The sequence below is a fragment of the Leptodactylus fuscus genome, chromosome 5, assembly GCF_031893055.1.
Source record: "Leptodactylus fuscus isolate aLepFus1 chromosome 5, aLepFus1.hap2, whole genome shotgun sequence".
NCBI classification, from domain to species: Eukaryota; Metazoa; Chordata; class Amphibia; order Anura; family Leptodactylidae; genus Leptodactylus; species Leptodactylus fuscus.
Window position 1 is genome coordinate 179,308,445 of NC_134269.1, and position 24,686 is coordinate 179,333,130.

At 43.3% G+C, this 24,686-nt stretch overlaps 1 protein-coding gene across 2 annotated transcripts in view; it reads left to right on the forward strand.

Annotated features, from left to right (window-relative positions):
• Positions 1-7,997, forward strand: part of APBB3 (amyloid beta precursor protein binding family B member 3) — a 54,117-nt gene extending 46,120 nt beyond the window's left edge. For both annotated transcript variants that reach the window (XM_075274782.1, XM_075274783.1), the window contains 2 exons: positions 4,589-4,771; positions 7,443-7,997. In XM_075274782.1, the coding sequence (XP_075130883.1) occupies positions 4,589-4,771; positions 7,443-7,670 (411 nt within the window). In that variant the 3' untranslated portion in view covers positions 7,671-7,997. The remainder of the gene's footprint in view (positions 1-4,588; positions 4,772-7,442) is intronic.
• Positions 7,998-24,686: the final 16,689 nt, after the last annotated feature.

Sequence of the window (24,686 nt, forward strand, 5' to 3'; positions counted from 1 at the left end):
AAGTGCTTTAGTCATCTTTCACGCTCGTATTGTGCAGTCACTGGATCCTTGCTGTGTCAGTTTAGATTGCACAGTATTTGCAGTTATTTGACACTTGTTATTCGAAAAACATTCCCAATTTGGTTGTTCAGCAATGGATCGCTGGTTGAAGACTGGATCCTTCAGAAAAGCAGTTAATACCACTGACTAGACCCTCCAGTAGGAGCAGCAGCTTCAACATCCAACAGGTATGTTCAAATATTTTGTTAAAAAGTTAAAATATGGATGTTGGGATTATCCAGATCCAGATTTGGATGATACGACTTTTCATTTGCAGTGTTGAAGAGATTACTGATGCTGAAATAATTCGACAGGCTGAAGAGTTTGTTGAAGAGGTAGGGCGTTTCACACCTGCGCCCGGTCTCCGCTTTAGTCAATCCTGCTGGGTTTCCATCTTCTGCCCCAAAAACTGGACAGGGGACAGAAAACCGGCATTCCGTTTTCAAACCCATTCAAGTGAATGAGTTTGAAAAGTGAGTGGCCGTGAGCATTTTGTACCTGTCCGCAGCGAAACTGTTTTTTTTAAACTGGACACAAAGTCGGACATGCAGGACTTTATGTCCGGTTAAGAAAAAAACAAAACCGGTTTTCCCGCGGACAGGTACAAAACGCTCATGGGCGCTCACTTTTCAAACCCAATCACTAGAACTGGTTTGAAAACTGACTGCCGGGTTTCTACCCCCTGTCCAGTTTCTTGGAGCAGAACACGGAAACCTTCCGGATTGGCTAAAACGCGCACGGGTGCAAATGTGAACCCGCCCTTAGTGACGCCAAAAGCGCCAGAAGCATTCAACGAATGAAAATGTAATATCTAATATCAATTTGTTAGAAATCCCCCCCCCCCATCGTTAATATCGTGCGTTATCTTTGGCACCTATGTAGGTTTTAGGTAAAATAAGTTAAGTGCTCCCTACAGAATTTCTGTCCTCGACTCAAAAAGTTTGGGAAATGCTGCTCTATAGGAAAATACAACTTAGGCTGGGACTCCAGGTTGCGAAAATGCGGCGAAACACAGTGGCAAAAGATGCTGCATTTAACTGCAAAGTGGATAGGATTCTGGCTAATCCCAAACACACATTGAAGAAAAAAATAAGAAGAGAAAGGCTGTAATTTCAAAAATGCTCGCTGGTATATAAGTATATATAAGTATAATAGAGGTAGAAAGTCTGCAGAAGAAAACTCTGCGGATGTTCTGTGAAAAATCCTGCAGAGAAAAAACGCAATGCGTTTCCTACACTGCCTGTTCAGTCTTTTTTTGCTGTGGCTCGCTATGTGGGGCCTCAGCCCTAAGGAGTGTTTTGTTTTTTATTTTTTTAAGGTAAGCTTTCAAGCTGCATAATGTCACGTTGGATAGTTCCTTATTTTATATATTTTTTTGGGCTAGCAGTTCCAGGAATGGGATGTGTCCTGAGTGGTGCAGCATTAGATTCATGGAAATGAGTCAGCAGTCTAGAGAAGTGTCTAATATAATTGCAAATACACTTCTCCTTCTTCCAAAGTCAGCGCCATTAGAAAATTAATTGGGAATCCTTTCAAGTTTGTGGTGGAGGTTCTGTGGTGATACGGCAGAGAACTGCAGAATAGTAGAATTAATAATGAACATTAGGTCCAGTGCAGGTCATTTACCGATGCAGGAAGATGCACATGCACAATATAAAGTGATTGTTTTCTGTTGGCAATATATGCCAGTACTTACATGGAAACTATTTATGTATCTACTATTAGCTGGTATTCAAAAACTGGTGATTTTTTTTAAGGCTAAGGCTCTGTATTGTCACTAACAGTCACTGGAAAAATAAAAATAACAGTTTATTTTCGCATGAGCAATCTCTATTCCAGTTCATCCCAAAGTTGTTGGATGGAGTTGAAATAAGGGCTCTCAGTAGGTCATTCAAACTCCCCTAACTATGCCTTTATGGACCTAGTCTTGTGCCCTGGGGTACAGTCATGCTGGAAAAGAGAAGAGCCTTCTCTAAACATTTTCCAGAAAGTTGGAAGCATACAATTGTCAAAAATAAGATGTAAGGCTTGCATTCAACTTCTTTGCAATGAGAACCATTATCATGAAGTTTCTTGGTGCACAGCTTCTATAGTGATATTAATCCCAGAGGAAGTTTGGATTCTGCAGTTATTGAGACAGCAGAGCATTGGTCACTGTATATGTACTGTGAGTCTCAGCACTTTGTGGGTCCGCTGCCACTTTTCAATATCACTTATCACTCACAGATGGCCGTGGAATGTCTAGGAGGGAAGAAATTTCACAAAGTAACTTGTTGCAGTGGTGACATTCTATTACTACACTACCACACAGTGAGCTCCAGAGAACCAGCCATGAATGTCTATGGATATACAATGGGGTGTCATAAAAGCTCCTGTAGGTGTAGGTGTCTCCATATAGTGTATTATGATGAATCTTTATTTTTCTATGCTAACTGTATGAGTCACTGATCTATAATTGTTCCTTTGTTACTCATTTCATAAAATGTGATATAATACAATGAAATGTAAAATACTATGATCAGATATCATTATCATAACGTTTGTGCAGAATAGTACAAAGAATATTGTACATGTAGCAATCTTTCTTCTGTTTTTCAGTTTTTTAAAAATGACAGATTTATTTCAATGACTTTCAATATCTTTTCATGTGTGTGTGTGTGTGTGTGTGTGTGTGTGTGTATATATATATATATATATATATATATATATATATATACGCACACACACATATTAGCAGGAGTAGCATGAGGTCCTGGCTTTGCACGGGCATATTTCATTTTTTGTTTGCATAAGCAACATGTGATCATGTGTATCTCAGTATGGATTTTCTGCTCTGGCATTTCGGCCCCTCTGAAGCCTGCCTACCACGTAACTTTTAACTGGCAACCATGCCTGTGATTGTTTCAGCAGCTCGTTGGGATGCCATATAATGAGTGTGTTGTTGGCATGGAAGATCCGCCTGTTCCGGTGTTTCGGCAGCTCTTAAACTGTCCTGCCGCTGAACTTGTTCCTCGTGCTGTGGCTATAATTGCTCTGGCATCTCAGCAGCTCGCTGGGACGCCATATAATGAGCATGTTGTTGCTGTCAATGATCCGCTTGCTCCGGCGTTTCGGCTGCTCTAATGTTACGTTCGTGTCTATGCCCAGACACAGAATCCGGACTGCAGAATGCACCGCTAAGGGAACAGGGGTAGGAGACTTTCCCTGATGCTACGGTGGCTGGCTAGGCCCTGCCTGCGGTTGGTGGTCAGCTGTTCCCAAACTGGCCTTGGCCCCGACAACTCCTGGCTCTCTAGCATGAAGACCTAGCTGAAAGATAGGGGGAGAGCTAAAAGAGAGCTAAGGACTGGGGATGCTAAGGTGGTCACCCCTAAAGAAGCCAAGGTGCAGCTACAGACAAAACAAACAGGATGGGATGTGCTGGACAACAGACACACAGCACAACACAATACACAACAAGAGAATGAGGAGAGGGACAGTGGAGAAGTGAGGAAAGGGTTAACACAGGACTGAGACAAAACAAACTGGAACCCAAACTTCCTCACAAACACCAAGACAGTGGCAGGCAACCAGAACTGAAGGACAGGGCAGAGTAGAAGTGTGGAATGGGAAAAATCAGACTCACACACAAGGCAACACTCACACCACTTCCAAGTCAGCTGAAACTTCCACAAAGAATCTTCCTCACTGGGCCACGAATTCTAGTTGGATATAGCGAAAACCGGCAACTAGTGAAGCCAGCCCTCTTCCTTATACAGGCACCAGAACTGTCCAATAGGATGATGGTAACGATCAACACCTGAGGTTCAATCCAAAGAACCTCAAGTATATTCTGAAGGCCGATACTCAATGCACAAACAGATGGCCCAATGGGAAGGAAACCACCAGAAGACCACAGAACACTGGAACAAAACCCCACCAGAAAAACACACAAATTTTATACAAGTATTCAGGTCGTGACATCTAAGAGCCGCTTGACACCTAGCTTGCTCAATCCTCCTCAGCTCCACTTGAGGAGAAGTCTGTTGACTTCTGGCTACCTTCATAGCTCTAGTTTTTCGTGAGTGTTTCAACAGACTCGATTTTCGTTTTCCCGGCATGTTTAAAAATTGGAAAACTGGCAATTTGGATTAAAGGGGTTTTCCAAGCTCAGTGTCTGAACATGCTGACTTGAATGTCTGCTCCTCACTTCCTGTATTTGTCTCCCTTCCCTTCCTTCCTCTGCCTGAACAGGACACAGAAGACTTCTGCAAGTTAAGGAATTATCAGTGTTATCTGTGTGTTTAACATAGTATATGAACATAAATTCACAAGTCATGAAGCCATGTCATTTACCAGGATAAAAAGTAGCCTAAGTGTTAATCAAGGTTACAAACTATCTATGTGCCAAATTTTATCCAAATCCGTTTAGCAGGTTTTACGTGATTGAGTAACAAACATCCAAACCCACAAACTTTCACACGTATAATATTATTAGGATTAGGATTAGGATAATACTTACTATATAATGCTATGAAATGTAAACTGTTTTGTATCCCATGTTTTATAGGGTACAGAAGAAAAACCTGTTTGGGAATGTCAAGTTCGCTATGTGACATTTATTGGTATTGGAAAAGACCCGCACACATTTGCCTTAATTGTGGATATAGGCAAACAGTGTTTCCAATGCACCGTATTTTGGTGTGAACCAGATGCTGGACATGTATCTGAGGCTGTGCAGGCTGCATGTATGGTGAGTGTTTTGTCTGTCTGTCACATCTTATTACCGTATCCCAAGTATGACTAGATGTAAGTCAAGGCTGTTGACTTATTTATGCTTTATATTTAATATTTTTACAAGGCAACGTCTTGAAAATTTTCCCTAGTTAATTGCAATGTATGTGTTGGATAGAAATGCAACATAATATCCAAAAACCAACACAGTATAAGGCGCATTAATATAATCTTTATTAATTGGAAAACAGACTATTAACTATAATATATATATATATATATATATATATATATATATATATATATATATATATATCCTAAACCAGTTAAAACATACATGTATTGCTAACGTATAAGTGTGGACCTCACACCAGGAAATAATCTTGAAAGGAAAAGGGTCAATGTAGATTGCACACTGCCAACTATAAAGACACCTCACAACATACTCAATAATAAAGTGCTAGTGCTACTGCCAACTATAAAGACACCTCACAACATACTCAATAATAAGGTACTACTGCCACTGCCAACTATGAAGATACCTCAAATATACTACCATAGCATAGTGCTCCCTTTCCTAATCTTCACACAGTATAACTCCCCATTTACAAACACTATAATGCCCCAAAGTGGCCTCTAGACAGTATAATATCTCATAGTGTTCGATCCTCACAGTATTATGTCCCATTGTGACCCCTGCGGTATTTGTTGCAAATATTTTTTGGGTACAACACTGACGAACTATTTATTATATTCTGGGCTCTTTCATGCCACAGAGTATATTGACTGGAGGCCCAGGGGAAGTGAAAAACATAAAAACCAGTGTTACTCACCTCTCCTTTGCTCTGGTGTGACCACCTGCTGTTTTTGTCCCTTTTCAATGACATCAAAGACGTTGGTTACATCGGCATCATTATGCTTTGCAATGCTGGCCTGACCCATGTGACATCTTTGACTACAGAAGCCAAAAACAGCATGGGGTTGTGCCAGAGTGGTGAGCAACACTGGTTTTTACCTCCCCTGGGATTCCAATTATTATACTCTGGGTTCTGAAGAGACCCCATAGTATAATAACAGGAGTAATTGTTGGACTTCATCCAACAAATACTCCTGCTGCGGGCCCGTGTCCTTAATTACTGATCCCCGCTCCTGATCATGATTACCTCCACGTCCCTTTCATCCCTCCAGGGGGCCCCAGCGACGTGATATGGGATGCACAGGGCACCTGGAGGGCTGAAGGAGAGGTCTTTGTGAGCAGGAATGGGGATTGGCAAGTAAATAGGTCCCTGCAGATAACAGCCTATAAAAAAAAACGCAGCAGGAGCCCACCACTATGGCTGCTACTGGCCAATTTGAGAGAAATTCTACCATGATTTTGCAAATACAGGTTAGACATACAAAGACAATATTGAACTCAAATAATGCTACACCAATGGTATAATTTGATATCCAGTCACTATATGGCAGAATGTACTAATAATGTAATGTCCATAGTACGTATTCCTGATGCAGCCTGTTTAGTTATGTTGACTACACTAAGTGAGAAAGGACAGATTCTCTTATGGATCTGTCAGTCTGTTGATGTGGCTATTCACATGACAGCTGTTTTAAAACCTGTGAATGTCTGTGGATCTATTCACATGTCCTTTTTTTTTTACATACCATTTGTCATAGCTGTCAAAAAAACTGACATACTCAATCTTTGTCCGTGTTGACGGACATAAAAATAGACATGTGACTAGACATTCATGGGTTTTAAAGTTACCATGTGATGGATTCAATGGCTGTCACACATCCTTAAACAGAGCGACACATACATTTTTCAGACATTACGTCCGTGAAAAAAAGCACAGTTGTGTGAATTCGGCCTTAGAGATAGTATCTTATTCACTCAGTGTGGTCGACATAACTAAACAGGCTGCATCAGGAATACATACTATGAGTATTACATTATCATTTTACATTCTGCCACATAGTGACTTGATATCAAATTATACTGTGGTTTAGCATTAGTTGAATTCTATATAATTTTACTAAACTTAACCTAAAATGTTTCTGCCTGTTATGTCTACATGCTGTGACCCCCCTCCTGATGTCCTCCAACCACGGTCGGGCTGTATTATTAACATCACTCCGCACAGAAAACTAAATGATCCTGCAGTGTGTCTGTGTTTCTTCCTTTTTAGTTGCTATTATTCCTAGTATTTCTCTATCTGCCATGAGCTTGTATGTGTTTCTCTCTTGTTATATACTACTGTACCATCTATGAAACTGTATCACTGAAATTTCCCCATTGTGGGACTATTAAAGGATTATCTTATTTTATCTTAATCTATGTGAATCTAGCCTAACTCTTTAACAGTTACTTTTGTACCAAAGCTAAATTTTCCCAGAAATCTTTGCTGGCATCATCTTTGCAAGTTCTCTACGCGATTTCTTTTTACAGTCACATTAGTACAGTACTGTAATAAATCAACTGTTCCACTCCATTATAACATCTCAATTTAGGAAAGAGTCTATCAACAACCTTGCTGTCTCCAAACTGCTTGACTATAATACTTGGTCTATAACTCAGGATTAGTACAATAAGTACAAGTAATCTGATAGTGTATTTAGCTAGTACTATATCTAATGTTGTATAGTGAAATGTAAATGGGTCATGTTCCTAATCACGGGTTTGCATTAAATAGGTTCAGTATCAGAAATGCGTGGTAGCCTCATCAACAAGGATGAAGTCAAAAGGCGGACCTGGAAAATCTCTCTTGAAAATAAAGAGGACTACATCTGTCGATTCCCCAATCTCACCATTTAACTCGGCAGGCCACACTCTGCAGAAGAATGGTGGGACAAGTAAAAGAAGAGGAGTCATGGCTTTCTTTGAAGCATTTAAGCAAAGGCATGTCAGGCATACTCCTTAGAGCTAGTCAGTTATGCAGGAAAGGTCATCTTTTTTAGCTACATGCCTGTTTTCTAGATCTTTTAGAATGTTTAATGTTTTCTGTAATTTCAGATTGAATACATACCTTTATTATATTTACTAGACTACAGGCAAATTCAGGTGCTGACATTCTGTATGCTACATTATTAATGTTATAGTACAAGAAATGATCAATGAGAATAAGTTGTGGGTCTTATGTACAGTAACCAAACAGTAACCAACAAATTTGGGAGCAATATAACAATAAATGATATGGTGTCCTGCGATGGAGCAATAACATCTTACAGGATCTCCCAATCTACTTTTAATCTGATGGGTTAAAGAATATGAAAGAATGATGTAGACCCTGTCTGTCAAGTAAAATAGGAGCTAAAGTATGGAGTAGGCCTCAATAGGTAAAACGTACCTAGTCTAGTCTAGTCTAGTCTCTAAATGGGTTCCTTAAAGAAACCTCTCTATAAATCAAGAGAGGAATCAATGATACACTGGATAGTCCGTATGCTATAGATCTGGCACGGAGACCAAGAACCGGCTACATTCATATCACCGTGATCCTGTGATAAAGAAGAGGAAGATCTCAGATATGGGTAAAAGTTGTCTCATATTCTACAAAAGCCCATGGATTTATTCTGCTGAATTGCTATATGTCAAAACCCAAAGATTTATCACGATTCTCAAAAGTGTATAAAGGGGTATGTGATGGGGTAGAGAAAAACCTCTCAATAGACTAGTAAAAAGGGCAGGCCAGAAAAATTTCTCTCTTTTAAACGCCCATAGGTAATTGTCAAGGGAGAACCCCCTGAGATGGACAAATTTGGGTGCACTCTGAAAAGAAAGATTAGTCTAGAATCTCAGAGAGAATTTCCCATTAGGACAAAAGATAAGGCCAGTACTGTATAAAGCATTGCAGAGAAATGAGCAACAAGATGGCGGAGGCTTAACGCATAACTTGTCCCAACACGGAAACGTTTCCCCTGAAAATAGGTTTGTCAGGAGACAGTTTGAGGTATTTCCTGATCAGAGTTCAGGATGGCAGTGGCCGTCTCACAGGTTACTGGAAGAATTGTATAATATATCATTACACTGGACAAAGCTCAGTTTTTCTAAATCAGGGCTCCACATCTCCTGCATAAACACAGATTTTAAAGAAGCACGCTGGTATTTTTTTTCTATCATTAGACAATTTGACAGTTTTTTTGGGTACCCCTTTTTTTAAAGCCCTCCCTCTTTGTGATGCGACACACCTCTTTTTTTGGTGGAAGTACCCACGTCATATATAACATAAGAGCCTGGCGGATACAGGAGCATTTTGCCTGCTATTCCGGAACTTAGGGAAGTCACCCCTTTTTATGGGAGCCATCTGACTGTTTCAGGAAAGTTTACAAGTATCTTCTGACCTGATAAAATCTACAGGAATTTACACACAGTAAGGCCGTTTGCAGAACCGGGTGGCACAGAGGTGGATGTCACCTGTGTGCCACCCATGCACCGGCTATGCATCCATGGCACCTTTCATTAAATGAATAGGAGCCACAGAAGCAGGGCCGCAAAATAGATCAGGAATAGGAGCTGTTTATGGCACGGACTGTTGCCGCATGTAATTCACAGTCATGTGTATGGGCCTATAGAAAAGAATGGGTCAGTGTGCTATCTGAGAAAAACACAGATAGCACACTGATCTCGGCCACGGTCATCTGCAAGAGGCCTTAGGCTAGGTTCACATCTGCATTGAAGACTCCATTGCACTGACTGACGGAAATTGCCAGATGAAAAAGTGCTGCAAGTTCAACTTTTTTGTCCAGGGCTTTCTGTTTAAAACAGCTGACACTCAGTGGATCCCATCATAGCCAATGGGACCCACCAGGCAGGGGTGAACCTACCCCTTTTGCCGCCCGAGGCGAACTACAGAAAGCCGCCGCCCCCCCCCCCCCCCCCGGAGGAGGGGGCTGAGTGTAGGGGTGTGGCGGAGCTAAGGGGGCGTGGCTGAGCATAGGGGACGGGGCTTAGCGCCGTTCGCAGGCAGAGAGCAGGCACGGAGAAGACCTGCTCTCTGCTTGAGCGTGAGGGGAGGCTGCTATAGCAGCGCTGCTCCAGTGGCCTCCCCAAACCACCGCTCGGTGCTAAGCCAGTCCAGGACAGCTTGTCCTGGACTGGCTTAGATAATCAAAAATGCCGCCCTCCCTGGGGTCCTGACATAGCGCTGCCTGAAGCGCTCGCTTCAGGTCGCCTCATGGGAGGTGCGGCGCTGCCACCAGGCATCATTGGTGTCCATTGTTCTAGTCCTCTAACAGACCAAAGCAACAGACACTTCAGCACAGATGTGAACATAGCATTAGACTCTTACTTCCTGCATAGGCTCTTCCATATATTATTCACAAGGGGGCAGGGCACCAAATTCTATCATTAAGTAATGATGTCGATTAGTACCAGTTCCTAAACTATAATAAAGGAGCTGACAGTACTAGTACTTCTAGCAAGGCTGGCCAATTTATCACCAAATATCCAAAATCAAAAATCAGCTCAATTAATTGATGTGAACTTGCTCATATTTCAATTATTTTTCATTTGTGCCACTCTGTCTCACACTGCCATTGGCTAAAGGCTATGTCACTAACTCTACTCTATTCAACAAGGATAGCTGAATCAAAACCAAAATTCAGTGGCTTATAAATAGGGGGCATGGCATGTAAAAATCAGGGTTTAATTAATTAATTAATTAATTAATCAAATCAATTAATTGTGATTTTTGATTTAGGTCATAATCGCCCAACCCTAATTTATAGTCTCTTAGATTATTTTGGAAAAAATAAAGAAAAGGATAATTCCACTGCCCCCCATCAGCCAGATATGGCACAGTCTTTTGGCTAACCAAGTGATGCTGTGCTAAGGCATGGAGGGATTTGTAGCAGAGTACAGCGAAAGCGAAATATTAAAATCCAGATGGTTTCTGATCAGGAGCTAGACTGCAGGGATATAAGATGCATAAGAGAAGCTTGCAATGTAAAAGACATTCACGTCAGGGGACAGTGATGGAAAATAAAGTGTTTTCACTGGAGTGCTTCTTGAATGCTAAAATTCTGCCTACCTGAAGCTACCACTAGAGGGAGCTTAATATTTAAACCTTTCCTAATGGTGACCTCCAGCAGATAGAATTCAACTATTTGCTTATACAGGGTATTGTGAGCAAGAAATATACAAAAAAAAATGTAAATCCAAAGCCCATTTGGGATTAAACAATGAATAGTCCTTCAATATATCATGATCTTGATTGATCTAAAGTACCTACAGACAACTTTAGAGGAGTGTATATGATTGGCAATCCTTGGTACCCTTTAGTGTGACCAGAAGATCTGATTATATATGGCAACCTTTCTCAATAAACAAGGTGCTATTTAACTGTACCTGAGACCCAAGGTTGTGTCCTAAAGAGTACCAGAATCTTGTGAAGCAGCGGAGGCGCAATATCGTTGGCCGCAATTGTGGGTGTGGTTATCCAAGCAGGGACTGTGGTAAGCTACTGCATGATTTTTTTGCTGCATGCTCATGTTAAAGAAGAAAAAAAATTCTAAAACTGAGGTACTAGCTGAAAAACTGGTTAAGGCTTAGGCTCCATGTAATTGAGCTGCAGCTGCAAAACAGACAGCTTCGGGAACACAATGTGTTTTATTCTGCAGCGCTTTTCACAGAAAGTCAAGTTTTTCTCTTTGGACTTTCTGTCCCTATTATATTATACAGAAAATGCTAGCGTTTCTGTAGGTATAACTGATGTGCCGTGACTTACAAAAATACAACCTTTTTTTTAAAATTGCAGCATTGCCGCTGCAGATATTTTTTTGCAATGTGTGGATGGAATTAGCCAGAATCTACAGCGTTTCTGCCATGACCAAACTGTGGAGTTTTCTCAACAAGGGACCTCAGCCTCAAGCAGATTATGACAGGGATGTTATAGTGTCTGGGTGACTATTTTATCACCATACAAGCGAAAGAATCATAAATCACAGGACACCATCAATATTTGTGAAGAAACTTGATAATGAAGTAAGTACATGGAAGGAAAGAAGAAAGTGGATAAAAACTATTTAAAGGGGTATTCCCATGATGCTTGTTCACTAACCTGCAGGCTGTTGTGCTTTATTCACTTCCTGCTTTTCTCTGCACATAGGTGGGTGGGGTTTCACTTGCACGGGATTGGTTGTAAATGAATTACCACAGTGTGAAGCTGATGTAGCAGAGCTGGATTTGAGTCAGTTTGCATTACATACAGAGGAAACGGACTCCCTATCTCAGCCCTTATCAGCCAAATTCAATTAAACCGACTGATAAGAGCTCAGAAATCCCGAAACTCTCACCTCCCCTATCTGAGAAGCTCCGCTACTTATCAGACACAAACAGCTCAGAGCTGCTCCCAGCTCCTCCCTCCCCCTCTGAGAGCAGGCAGCTACATCACTTGACAAATGAGCAGATAATCCCAAGGGCCATAGAAACGGAGTGTAAACAAGGAAGTGAATAAATTAAGATAGTGGCCAAACAAAGCAGTTTTGATAAAGCAATGCATTTAGGAAAAGTCTTAAATCCACATAAACTAGCAGTATAGATAGGATCCTTGGGATGGGACAACCCCTTTAAGGCCGGGGCCCATATGGTGTATATGCTATAGTTTGGCCCCAGCGGAAATGCAGTCCCTGCAAAATGGTAGGGATGTTAGCAAATCCCATCCACACATTGCAGAAAAATACATGCACCGTAAATACTGCAATTTTGCGACCGTTACGGTTTTGGAAAACGTAGCATGTCAATTATACCTATGGAAACACAGCTTCCCTATAGGTGTAATTGAAGCTGAAAGTCCGCAGAGGAAAACTTTCTGTGAAAAGCTCTGTGGGAAAAACCGAGATGCTGTGGGGTCTTAACCTAAAGCAAAACTTGTCCAAATGAGGCTTACACAAAATAATTGTGGCTTTTAGCAACAGAAAATTGTCGTACATTTGTTGATAAATATCTCCCAAAGTGCCTCAGTTTCAGTAGTGAAACAGTGCATGAGATCTGTTAAATATAAAATGAGTCAAATTTGCAAAATGGCTGCTTGCAGTTCAAGTGGCAAGTCCAAAGCTTGCCATAACAGGGGATGATGACATCCAAATATCTGGCTAACTGTAAGTTGGCCCTACCTGTTGTAAAAAGCAGATGTACTTTCAAGCTTGTGTTAATGGAACTGTGTAGTGAAATAGATCTTCTAAATGTTCCTAGAACTGCACTGTAAAATATGCTTTAACTGTACATAAATGCACCACTAGTTTCTCAGTGGACTTGTTCTTAATAAATTTTGGGGCATTAAAAAATGTGTTGGCGTTGATTCTTCCTTTCACACTTCAATGTGGCATTTATTAAGGGGTTTCTAGGCTAAACATATTGATGTCCTATTCTAAGGATGGGTGTTCCAAAACTATACAATTTCTGAGTTGATTTATGGAGTTGTCAAAGCAGCCTCCTCACCGCATCTCATGAACTATTGGTGGTTCCTCACCAGGGAGGTCCATCACACAGCAGCAAGAAGCCATAGACCACCAGAGAGGTTGTTAGGCATTAACTAATATAGTATTCATACTCACCCAGGGATGTTATAGGAATAATGTCGGTAATGCCTAAACCAACCATTGTAAAGATGGAGTAGAAGAGTGTAATTTGCCATCTCTGTCACTCTTTTAGGTGCCTTGTAGAGGACCTTTCATAACATATACCACTAGAAAGCTGAATTTGCCAGTATATGCCCTGTACCAGACATATCAGTGCTGTGCACTGATATTCCTCCACCATCAGAAGGGTGGGCCTCTGTGACCCCCACTAGTGCAAGGCTATGGAAGGGGAGTGTTTCTCACAGCCCAGCAATGCTAGGCTGTAAGGCTTGTCCTTCTGATGGTGGAGTGATATTGGTGCCGAAACTAACGGTACCAATATCTCTGGTGCCTGGGCACAGCTGACAATGCACTGATTTCATCATATATATTTTCAGCTTTTTAGCAATATACAATACCAGCAATCTACAAAGACATGAAAGGTCCTCTTTAATGCAGCAGGTCTATGTGCTGACCACCAAAACAACCCTATTCAGATGAACAGAACTGATTTTCAGTCTCAGAAATTTCTGCAACAAAGTTCTGCATGTGAAGGTTCTCTTAAACTTCTTTTTCAAAATCTTATTTAAAAAAAAAAAAACCCTTAAAGGGTTATTTTGAACTTTACAGTTAAGGGTTGATCTTCAAGTTGAATCATTAATATCAAATTGGTGGGGCCAACATCCAACTGTTGGCAAATCAGCCTATAGACTCTGGGCCCACTGATTCTGTGGGGCCCACCCTGGGGCTGCCATTAATAGATGCCATACTTTTAACTAGAGCGCTGGGAGTCAGACGCCCACTGATTTGATATTGGTAGAAATCCTGGAAAAGGGCGCTGTAATGTACGGCAAACATCAGGGTTAAACTTTATTATCCAAACCCAAAAGATAACTGCACATCTTTCATACGCTACATTAATGTTTACTTTTCCTTTCCGCTTCTTTTGTTGACGTTGCTTTTTTTCTCTCTCCATATGAAGCTTATATAGCAGAGTGGATCATCCGTACTTAAAGCTGTGATGTCTGGTTATTGAAAGCCATTAGGCGAAGGCGCTTTATTCAGCCTATGCTAGCAAAAGCCTTGCTTCATTTAATCTGGCAGCTTACTGGATAAATTAATGTTCAGCTTAATGGAGAGCAAAAAGGGCACTTAATGGAATTACTGCAGAAAGGAATAATTCGGACTATCCACATTACTTAGAAAAATGCTGATAATGACTTTCATCAAAAATATGATCACTATTATCACCATAGGCAAATGTGAAAACCTTGTGCGTGGTGTGGGATATCGGCCAGAATTCCCTCCACTGCTGGAAACGGCTTCTCTATACTGCACGTTTTAAACTAGGTTCACACAGAGGAATCTTCCTCCCATTGTTTTCAAAACATTAACGTTGACATACAAACTGTCACAACCTGTGACATAAAACCATCCACAACCTGTCCTCTACATATATTTCTGACCTAATCTCCCACTACCTACCCACACGTAACCTCCAATCTTCCCAAGACCTCCTACTCCGCTCTTTATACAACCATCTCCAAGACTTCTCCTCTGGATTTCACTTACTTTGGAGCTCACCACCACAACACATAAGACTGTCTCCCAAAATTCTCAAGATTCAAGAAGACCTCCAATAATGCTATTGTCAACACACTATCATCTGAGCAGCCTCTATCTTCACCTACTGTCTCTGTCCCTCTACCCTCATTGTAAGCCCTTGCGGCCACGGCACTCACATTGTGCCAGTTGCTCACTATTAGTACTGTACTCGTTTTGTATATTTTGTGTACTGTATGTAAACCCTCAAATTTACAGCACAGGATTAATATAATAATATACAGCACCAAGGAATTACTATAATAATGTCCAGCACCATAGGATTAGTAGTGCCCTAATTATTATTATTAATAATAATAATAATAATATTAATAATAATAATAATGTCACAAAAGGAACTTGACAGGACTATCTGGGACACCAAACCATCCACAGATCCTCATGAACTAGTGCTTTAGTGTCCCAAATATCACTATGCTAATGCTGTTTGTGGCTGGCAGACTCCTGGGCAGTTAATCCAGGTTTCCTCTGGAGACTTTCTGCTTCCATTGTACCTAAAGGGAAACTGCCAACATTTCCATAGGTATAACTGACATGCTACAATTAATGATAGAAAACTGTGGCATTCCTATCTGGAATAGATTTCAATTTCTGGTGCATGGACCACCTGAGAAATGCCAAAATTATTTAGCAGTGAATTTCACTTGGACCCAGAATACTATGTCCCATTCTTTGAACCCCCCCCCCCCAAAGTTTAACATAATAAAACCACTGATACTCACTTCTCCTCGTTCCCCAGCTGCTCTATCTCTTCCCCTGGAGTGTACAGGGATCTGCAGGCGCGATGTGAGTGACATCACTACATCGCACCCATACCTCCCAACTTTTGAAGAACCGAAAGAGGGACAAAATGTGCGGCGCGCGTAGCATGCCGCGGCAAATTTAGCCCCGCCCACTTTTGTGTTGACTCCACCCACTCGTTAATTTTTCATGTGCCCGCACACAGTATAATCCTCCTACAGTCACCCGTAAATTATATGTTCCCCCTCTATCTCTCCCCCAGTTTCATATACACCCTTCATCTGCCCCCAGATTCATGTCCTCTCCATCTCTGCCCCCAGATTCATGTCCCCCCTTCATCTCTGCCCCCAGATTCATGTCCCCCATCTCTGCCCCCAGATTCATGTCCCCCCTTCATCTCTGCCCCCAGATTCATGTTCCTCCATCTCTGCCCCCAGATTCATGTCCCTCCATCTCTGCCCCCAGATTCATGTCCTCTCCATCTCTGCCCCCAGATTCATGTCCCCACATCTCTGCCCCCAGTGTCATGCCATCCTCTCCATCTCTGCCCCCACTGTCATACCGTCCTCTCCTTCATCTGCCCCCAGATTCACGTTCCACCTCCACTTTAAACTTACCTTCTCCTCCGCTCCCTCGCCGCTCTCTCGCTGACACATGCGGCTGAAGGAAGGAGCTGACACAGGTCAGCTCCTCGCTTCGCCGCTGCCCGCGTCTCTCCCTGACACATGCGGCTGAAGCTGCTCGCGTGCTCGCTTCGCCGCTGCGTCTCTCTCTCGCTGACACATGCGGCTGAAGCGAGGAGCTGACCTGTGTCAGCATCTCGCTTCGCTGCTGCCGCCGGCTCCTGGCTTGTAGACGCGATGTGACAAGCCAGGAGCCGGCGGCAGCAGCGAAGCGAGATGCTGACACAGGTCAGCTCCTCGCTTCAGCCGCATGTGTCAGCGAGAGAGACACGCAGCGGCGAAGCGAGCACGCGAGCAGCTTCAGCCGCATGTGTCAGGGAGAGACGCGGGCAGCGGCGAAGCGAGGAGCTGACCTGTGTCAGCTCCTTGCTTCAGCCGCGTATGTGTTCAACTCAGATCGGCGTCCTCTGGACGCCGATCTGAGTTGAAATCGGGACATACCTCCCTCCAACCGGGACCGCGGGACATGTCACCCAAATCGTGACTGTCCCGCGGAAATCGGGACGGTTGGGAGGTATGCGCACCTACAGCTCCTGGGCCGGAGCATAGTGAGAGGAACAGTGGTGAAGCATGCGCTGTCCACTGACGACTCTTGCTTTACAATTGTATTCAACTCATCTGCGTCCTCTCCGGATGCAGATGAATTGAATCCGGGACATACCTCCTGCCAACCGGGACTGCGGGACAGGACTCAGAATCCGGGACTGTCCCTCAGAATCCGGGACGGTTGGGAAGTATGTAAATACGTTTCTGTCTATCTGGAAAACATAGCCTGATGCATTCTTCTGTTTTGCAAATAAATATAGAATGTATATGGTTATCTGCATGAGCAGTATAGTAAAAATGTGAACCTGAAAAATGGAAACCCTATCTGCTTAAAAAGTGGTTACTCGCGGAGACCGGCGGACCCCATAGACTATAATGAACTCTGCCATGTTTGTACCTGAAATTGGAGGAGAGAAAAGTCCTGCAAGACTTTTTTCTCTACCTATTTTAAGCGGAATAGGTGACGAAGTCTCTGAACGCTAATGTGAGCCAACCTTTAGTGTGAGCCCACAGTATAAAGTCCCTCTCTCTGGTGCATCCACAATTTGTTTAATGTCCCCCTCCAACTTCCCCCAGTTTAATGTCCTCCAGTAGTTAGCCGGTGGCATAGGTCTGTACCTCTCCTTGACAGGAGGATGTAAGCCAGTAGGGATGGTATGCTGAATGAATTTGGTGTACCCAAAGTCCAGTGGATGCTGACAGAAGGCTGGCTGGCATTTCTTCACCACAGCAAGAACTCCTTCAATCTGGTCAGCTGAAGTGCTTGAGGTTCCAATGTGCAAGTCCTCCTGCCGGGCCCTGTCAGTATTTTTCTCTCCTTTAGAGGCGACTTTCTGTGAAGACTGACATGCAGAGGGGGTAGAAAACTCAATGATGTCTTCACAAGCCATATAGAACACAACAGCCACTGGAAAATGTTTCTTTAGTTCCACTGGCAGGTTGCTCAAGTTCATAATGCGTACTGGCACCTCCCCACGAGTAATCTTGGTGAGACAGCGAGCAACCAGCAGCATGGGGTAGGCCTCTAGAAAGATGGGTTCTACTAGGGCCAGACAGTTTTGCCTTTCTACACCCACACAGGCATGGCAGCACACTACAGTCTCTTTCCCTGGCTGGAGAATCACCGACCTGCTGTCTTGGACACCAGATCAGCACACTTCTCCACCGATATTGGCAATTTTTTGTTGATGGGTGGTTTTCTGGATTACCCTCCTTTTAGTAGGCGAGGCAGTGGAAAATGTCTTCTGCAGGGTCTCCAGCATTTCTCCGCAACAGCTCTTCAGGATGTTCATGCCCAACACCATAGGAGGGACCTCCTTATCACAGATGTCAGTGACAAGGACCACTTGGCTGCATAGCTTGACTTGTCTTACCTGCACGTCAGGAGTCCAGTACCCAGCGATAGGCAACGGCAGTCCATTACTAGCAAGCACCATAGGTGGAGCCTCACGGGGGTACACCAGCTGATCATCTCCCCAGAATTTAGTGAAGGTGACTCTCTGGAAGGTGCTAACTTGGGAACCAGTGTCTAGCAGGGCAGTCAGTGGTACCCCGTCAATATGGATGGTGCCTTCAGAACAGTGGCCCACATATTTACGTGAAGGACTTGTCTTGGGTGGACCTACTGTTCTTCCTCCTGAGGGATGGTTCTTAGCCTCAGAGGAAGCCCATTTAACTGCCAGCACTGAGACTCCGTATGTCCAAATTTATAACAGTATCTGAAGATAGGTCTCTCTGTTTTTTCAGACAAAGAAAATGGCAGACATTCTAATTTCTTGGTCAAGACCTCCATGCTCCTGACAAGCAGGGAAACTTGTTCCATCAGGTCTGCCACATCATTTGGCTCTGGTGTTGCAACAGGCTGTGATGCTGAAAAGTAGATGTGGCGGCCTTTGGAGGAGTAAGGCTCCAGAGTGATAAGTGGAGCAGCAGGAGGTGTGGAAGGCCGAGGTGGCAACCCTGTTTGATGCTCCGGGCCCAGAATTTGTATGACCAGTTCTTTAAAGGCCATCGCAGCTGCTGAGTGGCTTGGTTTTGAATTGGTGGGCGGAGCTTGTCTGATGTGAAGATGATGCAGGCCTTTCCTGCCTGAGCGCTGGCTTGGTAGGCTGGCGGTTTACCTCTGCAGAGCTGTTGAACTTTGAATGATGCAGATATTGCTGAGGCTGGCTTTAACCCCTTACGGGCTGGGCTTACGTGCACAAGTGAGGTCGCAGCAACAAGCACACAGTCCAGTAATGGCTGAAAGTCCCTCTTGCTTACAATATGGCACAACTTGGCAAACAGTGCACATTCCAACAGTCTTTGTAATTTTCTAGGATTTTCTCCACTGTAGTCTGTAGATGGTGAAGGACACAGGAGTCTGATCCTGCCGACTACACCAAAAAACGAAATACCACAACTTGGTGGAGGAAACCAGAGGATGGGAGTAGCAGTGGCACACTCCAAGGCCGAGCACACTCCTCATACACCCCAATTCAACTCCAGGGCCGGACACAGTCGAGAGGGGTCCTGCAGCAGATGATGGTGGTGGTAGTAGTAGTATTTCCCCCGAGGCATTTCTATTTTAGAGAGGGGACTTCTCCTCTCTGAGCTGATGTGATGGAATTCAGAAGCCCCTGATGTGATTCAGGCACGACTCAGGAGTCCAGGTAGCAGTGAAAACACGTAACAGTTTATTAACAATCTTTTAAATAAAGGGATAACAGCAGCTTGATGATGGAGGTCGTAGATCATTGTCCAAACTCCAGCCTTAGTCACAGGAGATTGCCCACAGATATTCAGGCTGTGGTAATCCTCCACTACTGCTCCTCTCATGCCACTCCTAGCCATGGATGTTGGGGCTAGCAGTAGAACAGGGAGCTCTGAAAGAGATCTAAGTACCTGAATACTAGGCCTGAAAAGGTTCCTCCTCGCACGGCAGACAAAAGTCCAGGCAAGCTTCTCCCAGCAATGCAGGGCTTGAACCAAGGCAAGGATTAGAACAGTGCAGGGAGAAAACAAAGGGATAGCTGCACACAATACATATATAACACAGAGGACAGTATGACACTTAAATAAAAGAAAAGGCAAAAGAGGTGGAGTCTCCCATAGTACCACGGATTTCTATATGTCAGGAAATAATTTATGGCACAAATATACTATAGCTCCTAGCTGGCACCTTTTTAAATTAAGAATGTCAGACAAAAGCTACATTCCCCCTTACCCAATGTTTCCTGAAAATTTTTCACCCATACTTATCCTCCTCCATTCCCTGGCCTGGACCTTGCCTATTTCCTCCTCTATAGTAATAAGTTACAATGTAAGGTGTGTTTATGCAAATACATCACTGTGATGTCACATGGCCTTGTGATGTCATATGAGCTAGTGATGTTCCATGGGAGAATTAAGCTAAGGTTGTTTGGAGTTTGTAGAATTTGGATCTTCTTTCCCAGGTCTATGGAGGGGTATTCACAATTACCACTATGCACAACAATCACACATGCAGTTTTGGAGCAGTTTTTACTGTGGTTTTTTTGAGTCAAATCCAGGAGTGGATCCAAATGGAAAAATGGGACATTTCTATCTGTTCTATACTAGTTTTAGCTCAAAAAGTTGCACCAAAAACTGTGTATGTGATTTCATCCATAGATAAGCATTACTATTAATAATAATAATAATAATAAATAATAAATTTTATTTGTACAGCGCCAACATATTCCGCAGCACTGTACAATTTGTAGGGTTCAAATACAGACAGGAAAATACATTACAAAGAAAGTCATTTCACACAATGGGACTGAGGGCCCTGCTCGCAAGAGCTTACAATCTATTACTATTAGAGATGAGCAAGTAGTGAAATATTCGAAAATTCGATTCGAGTAGACCTCAATATTCGACTATTCGATCGAATATCAAATTCCATTATAGTCTATGGGAAAAACATGCTCGTTTCAGGGAAACGAAAATTCGACCAATTGGAGTCACCAAGTCCACAATGACACCTCAGGAAATGATGCCAACACCTCTGGACTGCAACTGGCACAGCAGGGGAAGCATGTCTGGGGGCATCTAACATACCCAAGTCCCAGGATTACCCCACCATCACAGCCTATCAACTAGACACTCCAAACTCAATATAACCTCTATGGAAAGTGGAAAAATACTTGGAAACCTTCTTTCCTCTACAATAGTATGGACAGAAAGACAAATTTTAAGCTAAAGAAACATTAGCATGCACTCCTTTAAATCACGTTGCCCATGACAACCACAGATGGCATAGGCAAGGGGGAAATCAAACAGCACCCACCCTTAACTGTCATTGTATATGTGTGTCTGATGTGGTGAGACCTCCAAAAATTACTTTTGTGGCCCTTGAGGTGAGCCCTTCCAAATTAAGTTAGAGCCCCTTAAGCTGAGCCATACAAAAATTACTTTTCAGGCCCTTGGGGTGAGGTGATCCTTGTAGCAGCAGAGTTTTAGGCCCCAGAGGTGAGTTTGGCCTTGTACTAGCCCTGTAGCAGCAGAGATTGAGGCCTTTAAGGTGAATTGAGTCTTGTAGTAGCAGAGTATTAGGCTCTTGGGATGAATTGAGGATTGCAGGAGCATAATATTATGCTCTATGGATGACTAGAGCCTTGTCGGAGCATAATATTAGGCCCTTGAGGTGAGCCTTAATGGGGTGGTTTTAACCCCTTCCCGACATGCGCCGTAATAGTACGGCGCATGTCGGGTCTGTAACTATGGCGACCGCCCGGGAGCCGGGCGGCCGCCATAGCCGCTGGGTGTCTACTGCTTTAAGCAGTAGACAACCGGCTCTAATGCCTCCGATCGGTCCCCGGACCGATCGGAGGCATTAACCCCTCCAGCGCCGCGGTCAAAGGCGCCATTTTCCCGGCGGCGCATGGGCGCCACCATTTTGCCCGGGATCGCCGGCTCCTGGAGCATGCTCCAGGGCTGATGTCCCGTTGCCATGACAGCCGGGAGCCTTATACAGGCTCCCAGGCTTGTCTGCAAATTCTCTCTTTTGCAGGCTGGTCTATGCAGCCTGCAAAAGTAAGGATGATTTTTTGCAATGCATTGCAAAGCATTAGCGTTGTAATGCATTGCATTAGTGATCAGACCCCCTGGGGTTCAACACCCCTAGGGGGTCTAATAAATGCAAAAAAAAAATAAAAAAAAGTTAAAAAAATATAAAAAAAAATATATATATATATATAAAAAGTATTAAAAGTTCAAATCACCCCCCTTTCCCTAGAACACATATAAAAGTAGTTAAAAACTGTGAAACATATACATGTTAGGTATCCCCGCGTCCGAAATCGCCCGCTCTACAAATCTATAAAAATATTTTTCCTGTTCAGTAAACGCCGTAGTGGGAAAAATAGTCGAAAGTACCAAACCGCCGTTTTTTCACTGTTTTGATTCTGATAAAAATTTGAATAAAAAGTGATCAAAGCAATAACATTTCCCGAAAATGGTAAAACTAAAAAGTACACCCGGCCCCGCAAAAAAAGACGCCCTATGCATCCCCGTACACACACGTATAAAAAAGTTACGGCTGTCGGAATATGGCGACTTTTCAAAAAAAAAATTTTTTAACACAGTTTTGGATTTTTTTAAGGGGTCAAAATGTAAATAAAACCATATAAATTTGGTATCCCTGGAACCGTACCGAAACACAGAATATAGGGGACATGTCATTTTGGCTGCACAGTGAACGCCGTAAAACCAAAGCCCGTAAGAAAGTCGCAGAAATGCATTTTTTCTTCAAATCCACCCCATTCTGAATTTTTTTTCCTGCTTCCCAGTACATTGTATAGAATAATTAATGGTGGCATCATGAAGAAAAATTTGTCCCGCAAAAATTAAGACCTCATATGGCTCTGGAAGCGGAGAAATAAAAAAGTTATGGGGTTTAGAAGGAGGGGAGTCAAAAACGAAAAACGAAAATCAAAAAATGCCATCAGCGGGAAGGGGTTAAATGTAATTTTTCAACGGTGATGGTGGAGGAGGAGGTGGATGAACTGGTGAGCTGGAGAAGAAACATGGAATTTCATGTTGGGGTGCTTTACACTGGTGGAGATGCAAATCCTGGGTCAATCCATTGGCTATTCATTTTGATCAGCGTCAGCCGGTCAGCACTGTCAGCTGACAAATGGCTGCGCTTATCAGTGATATGCCACCGGCTGCACTGAAGACCCTTTCAGATAGAACGCTGGCGGCAGGGTAGGACAGCACCCCCAAGGTGTAACGATCCAGTTCCAGCCACAGGTCCAACTTCGACACCCAATACGTGTAGGGCGCAGAGGGATCGGAGAGGACAGGGCTGTGGTTGGCCAGGTAGACAACCATCTCCAAGATTTCTCCCGTGCATCCCCCATACTCTGGAACTACTTACCAAGACACATAAGACTGACCCCCACAATCACAGGCTTCAAGAAGGCCCTGAAGACTCACCTATTCAGGAAGGCCTACAACCTCCAATAACACTATCACCACACTGCCACCTGAACAGCCTCCCCCCTCTCCTTCTGTCTCTACCCCCCTTCCCTCATAAGCCCTCGTGGGCAGGGCCCTCTACCCCACTGTGCCAGTCGGTCACTGTTAGTATTATATCTACCTGTATATTTTGTGTATTGTATGTGACCCCCAAATGTAAAGCACCATGGAATTAATGGTGCTATATAAATAAACAATAATTTTAATTTATTTATTATGCTTACTTATATAGCTCCATCATATTCTGCAGCGCTTTACAGATATTGTCAGTCACTGTCAGGAGGAAACCCACACAAACACAGGGAGAACATACAAACTCCTTGCAGATGTTGTCCTTGGCAGGATTTGAACCTAAGGCTCCAGCACTGCAAGGCTACAGTGCTAACCACTGAGCCACCGTGCTGCCCAATAATAATAATAACACGTCGAAGAGTGGAAAAGGACCCGAAAACAGCTCCTGGGTGGGATGACTCTGCTGGGAAGATTGGGCATGTTGGGAGGAAGGAGGGACAGACTCTTGGCTAGGGACACGACTGGAGGTAGTGGCTGACTGGCTGGTGGAAAAGCTGCTGGAACTATTATCCGCTAGCCATTGAAACACCTGTTCCTGGTGCTCGAACCTCGTCAGCGTTGTACCCGGCACCCTGCTTAACGTCGCCATCAAGCCAGGGATTGTGGATTAGTGCAATCCTGGCTGCCCCTCACCAGTAGGCATTGGATCCGCAGTAGCTTGACCACGGCCTTGGCCCACAGCTGCATTTCCACACCCCCGTCCTCGTCCCTTTGGGCCAGCCTTACGCATTTCTAGTATATAACATGAGATGGGCAAGGTATTTAGTACCCAAATACCTCTGTATGTTAGAAGTATATACTGAGCTTAAAACACATATATAACTGGAGATGGGCAAGGTATATAGAGTCCAAAATCCTCTGTATGTTAGCTGTATACAAGCATACTGTATAGCAAGTATACACCTAGCTTACAACAGGTATAGGACAGTAGATGGGAACGGTGGATTGGGCACACAAACCTATGTATGTTAGATGTATACAAGCGTACTGTATAGCAAGTATACACCTAGCTTACAACAGGTATAGTACAGGAGATGGGAAAGGTAGATTGGGAGAAAAGGTGGTACGGAATTGGAGCCCTAACAAGGGTTTTTGGGAAAAATTTGTTGCAAAAAGATTGTATATACAGATGGTGTACAGATGGAGTATATACAATCTTCAAGCAGTGGTAGATCTAAGTTTAGCTCTTATAAGAGCTGTTGTAAGATTGCTGCCTAAATAATTCTAATCGCTAGCTAT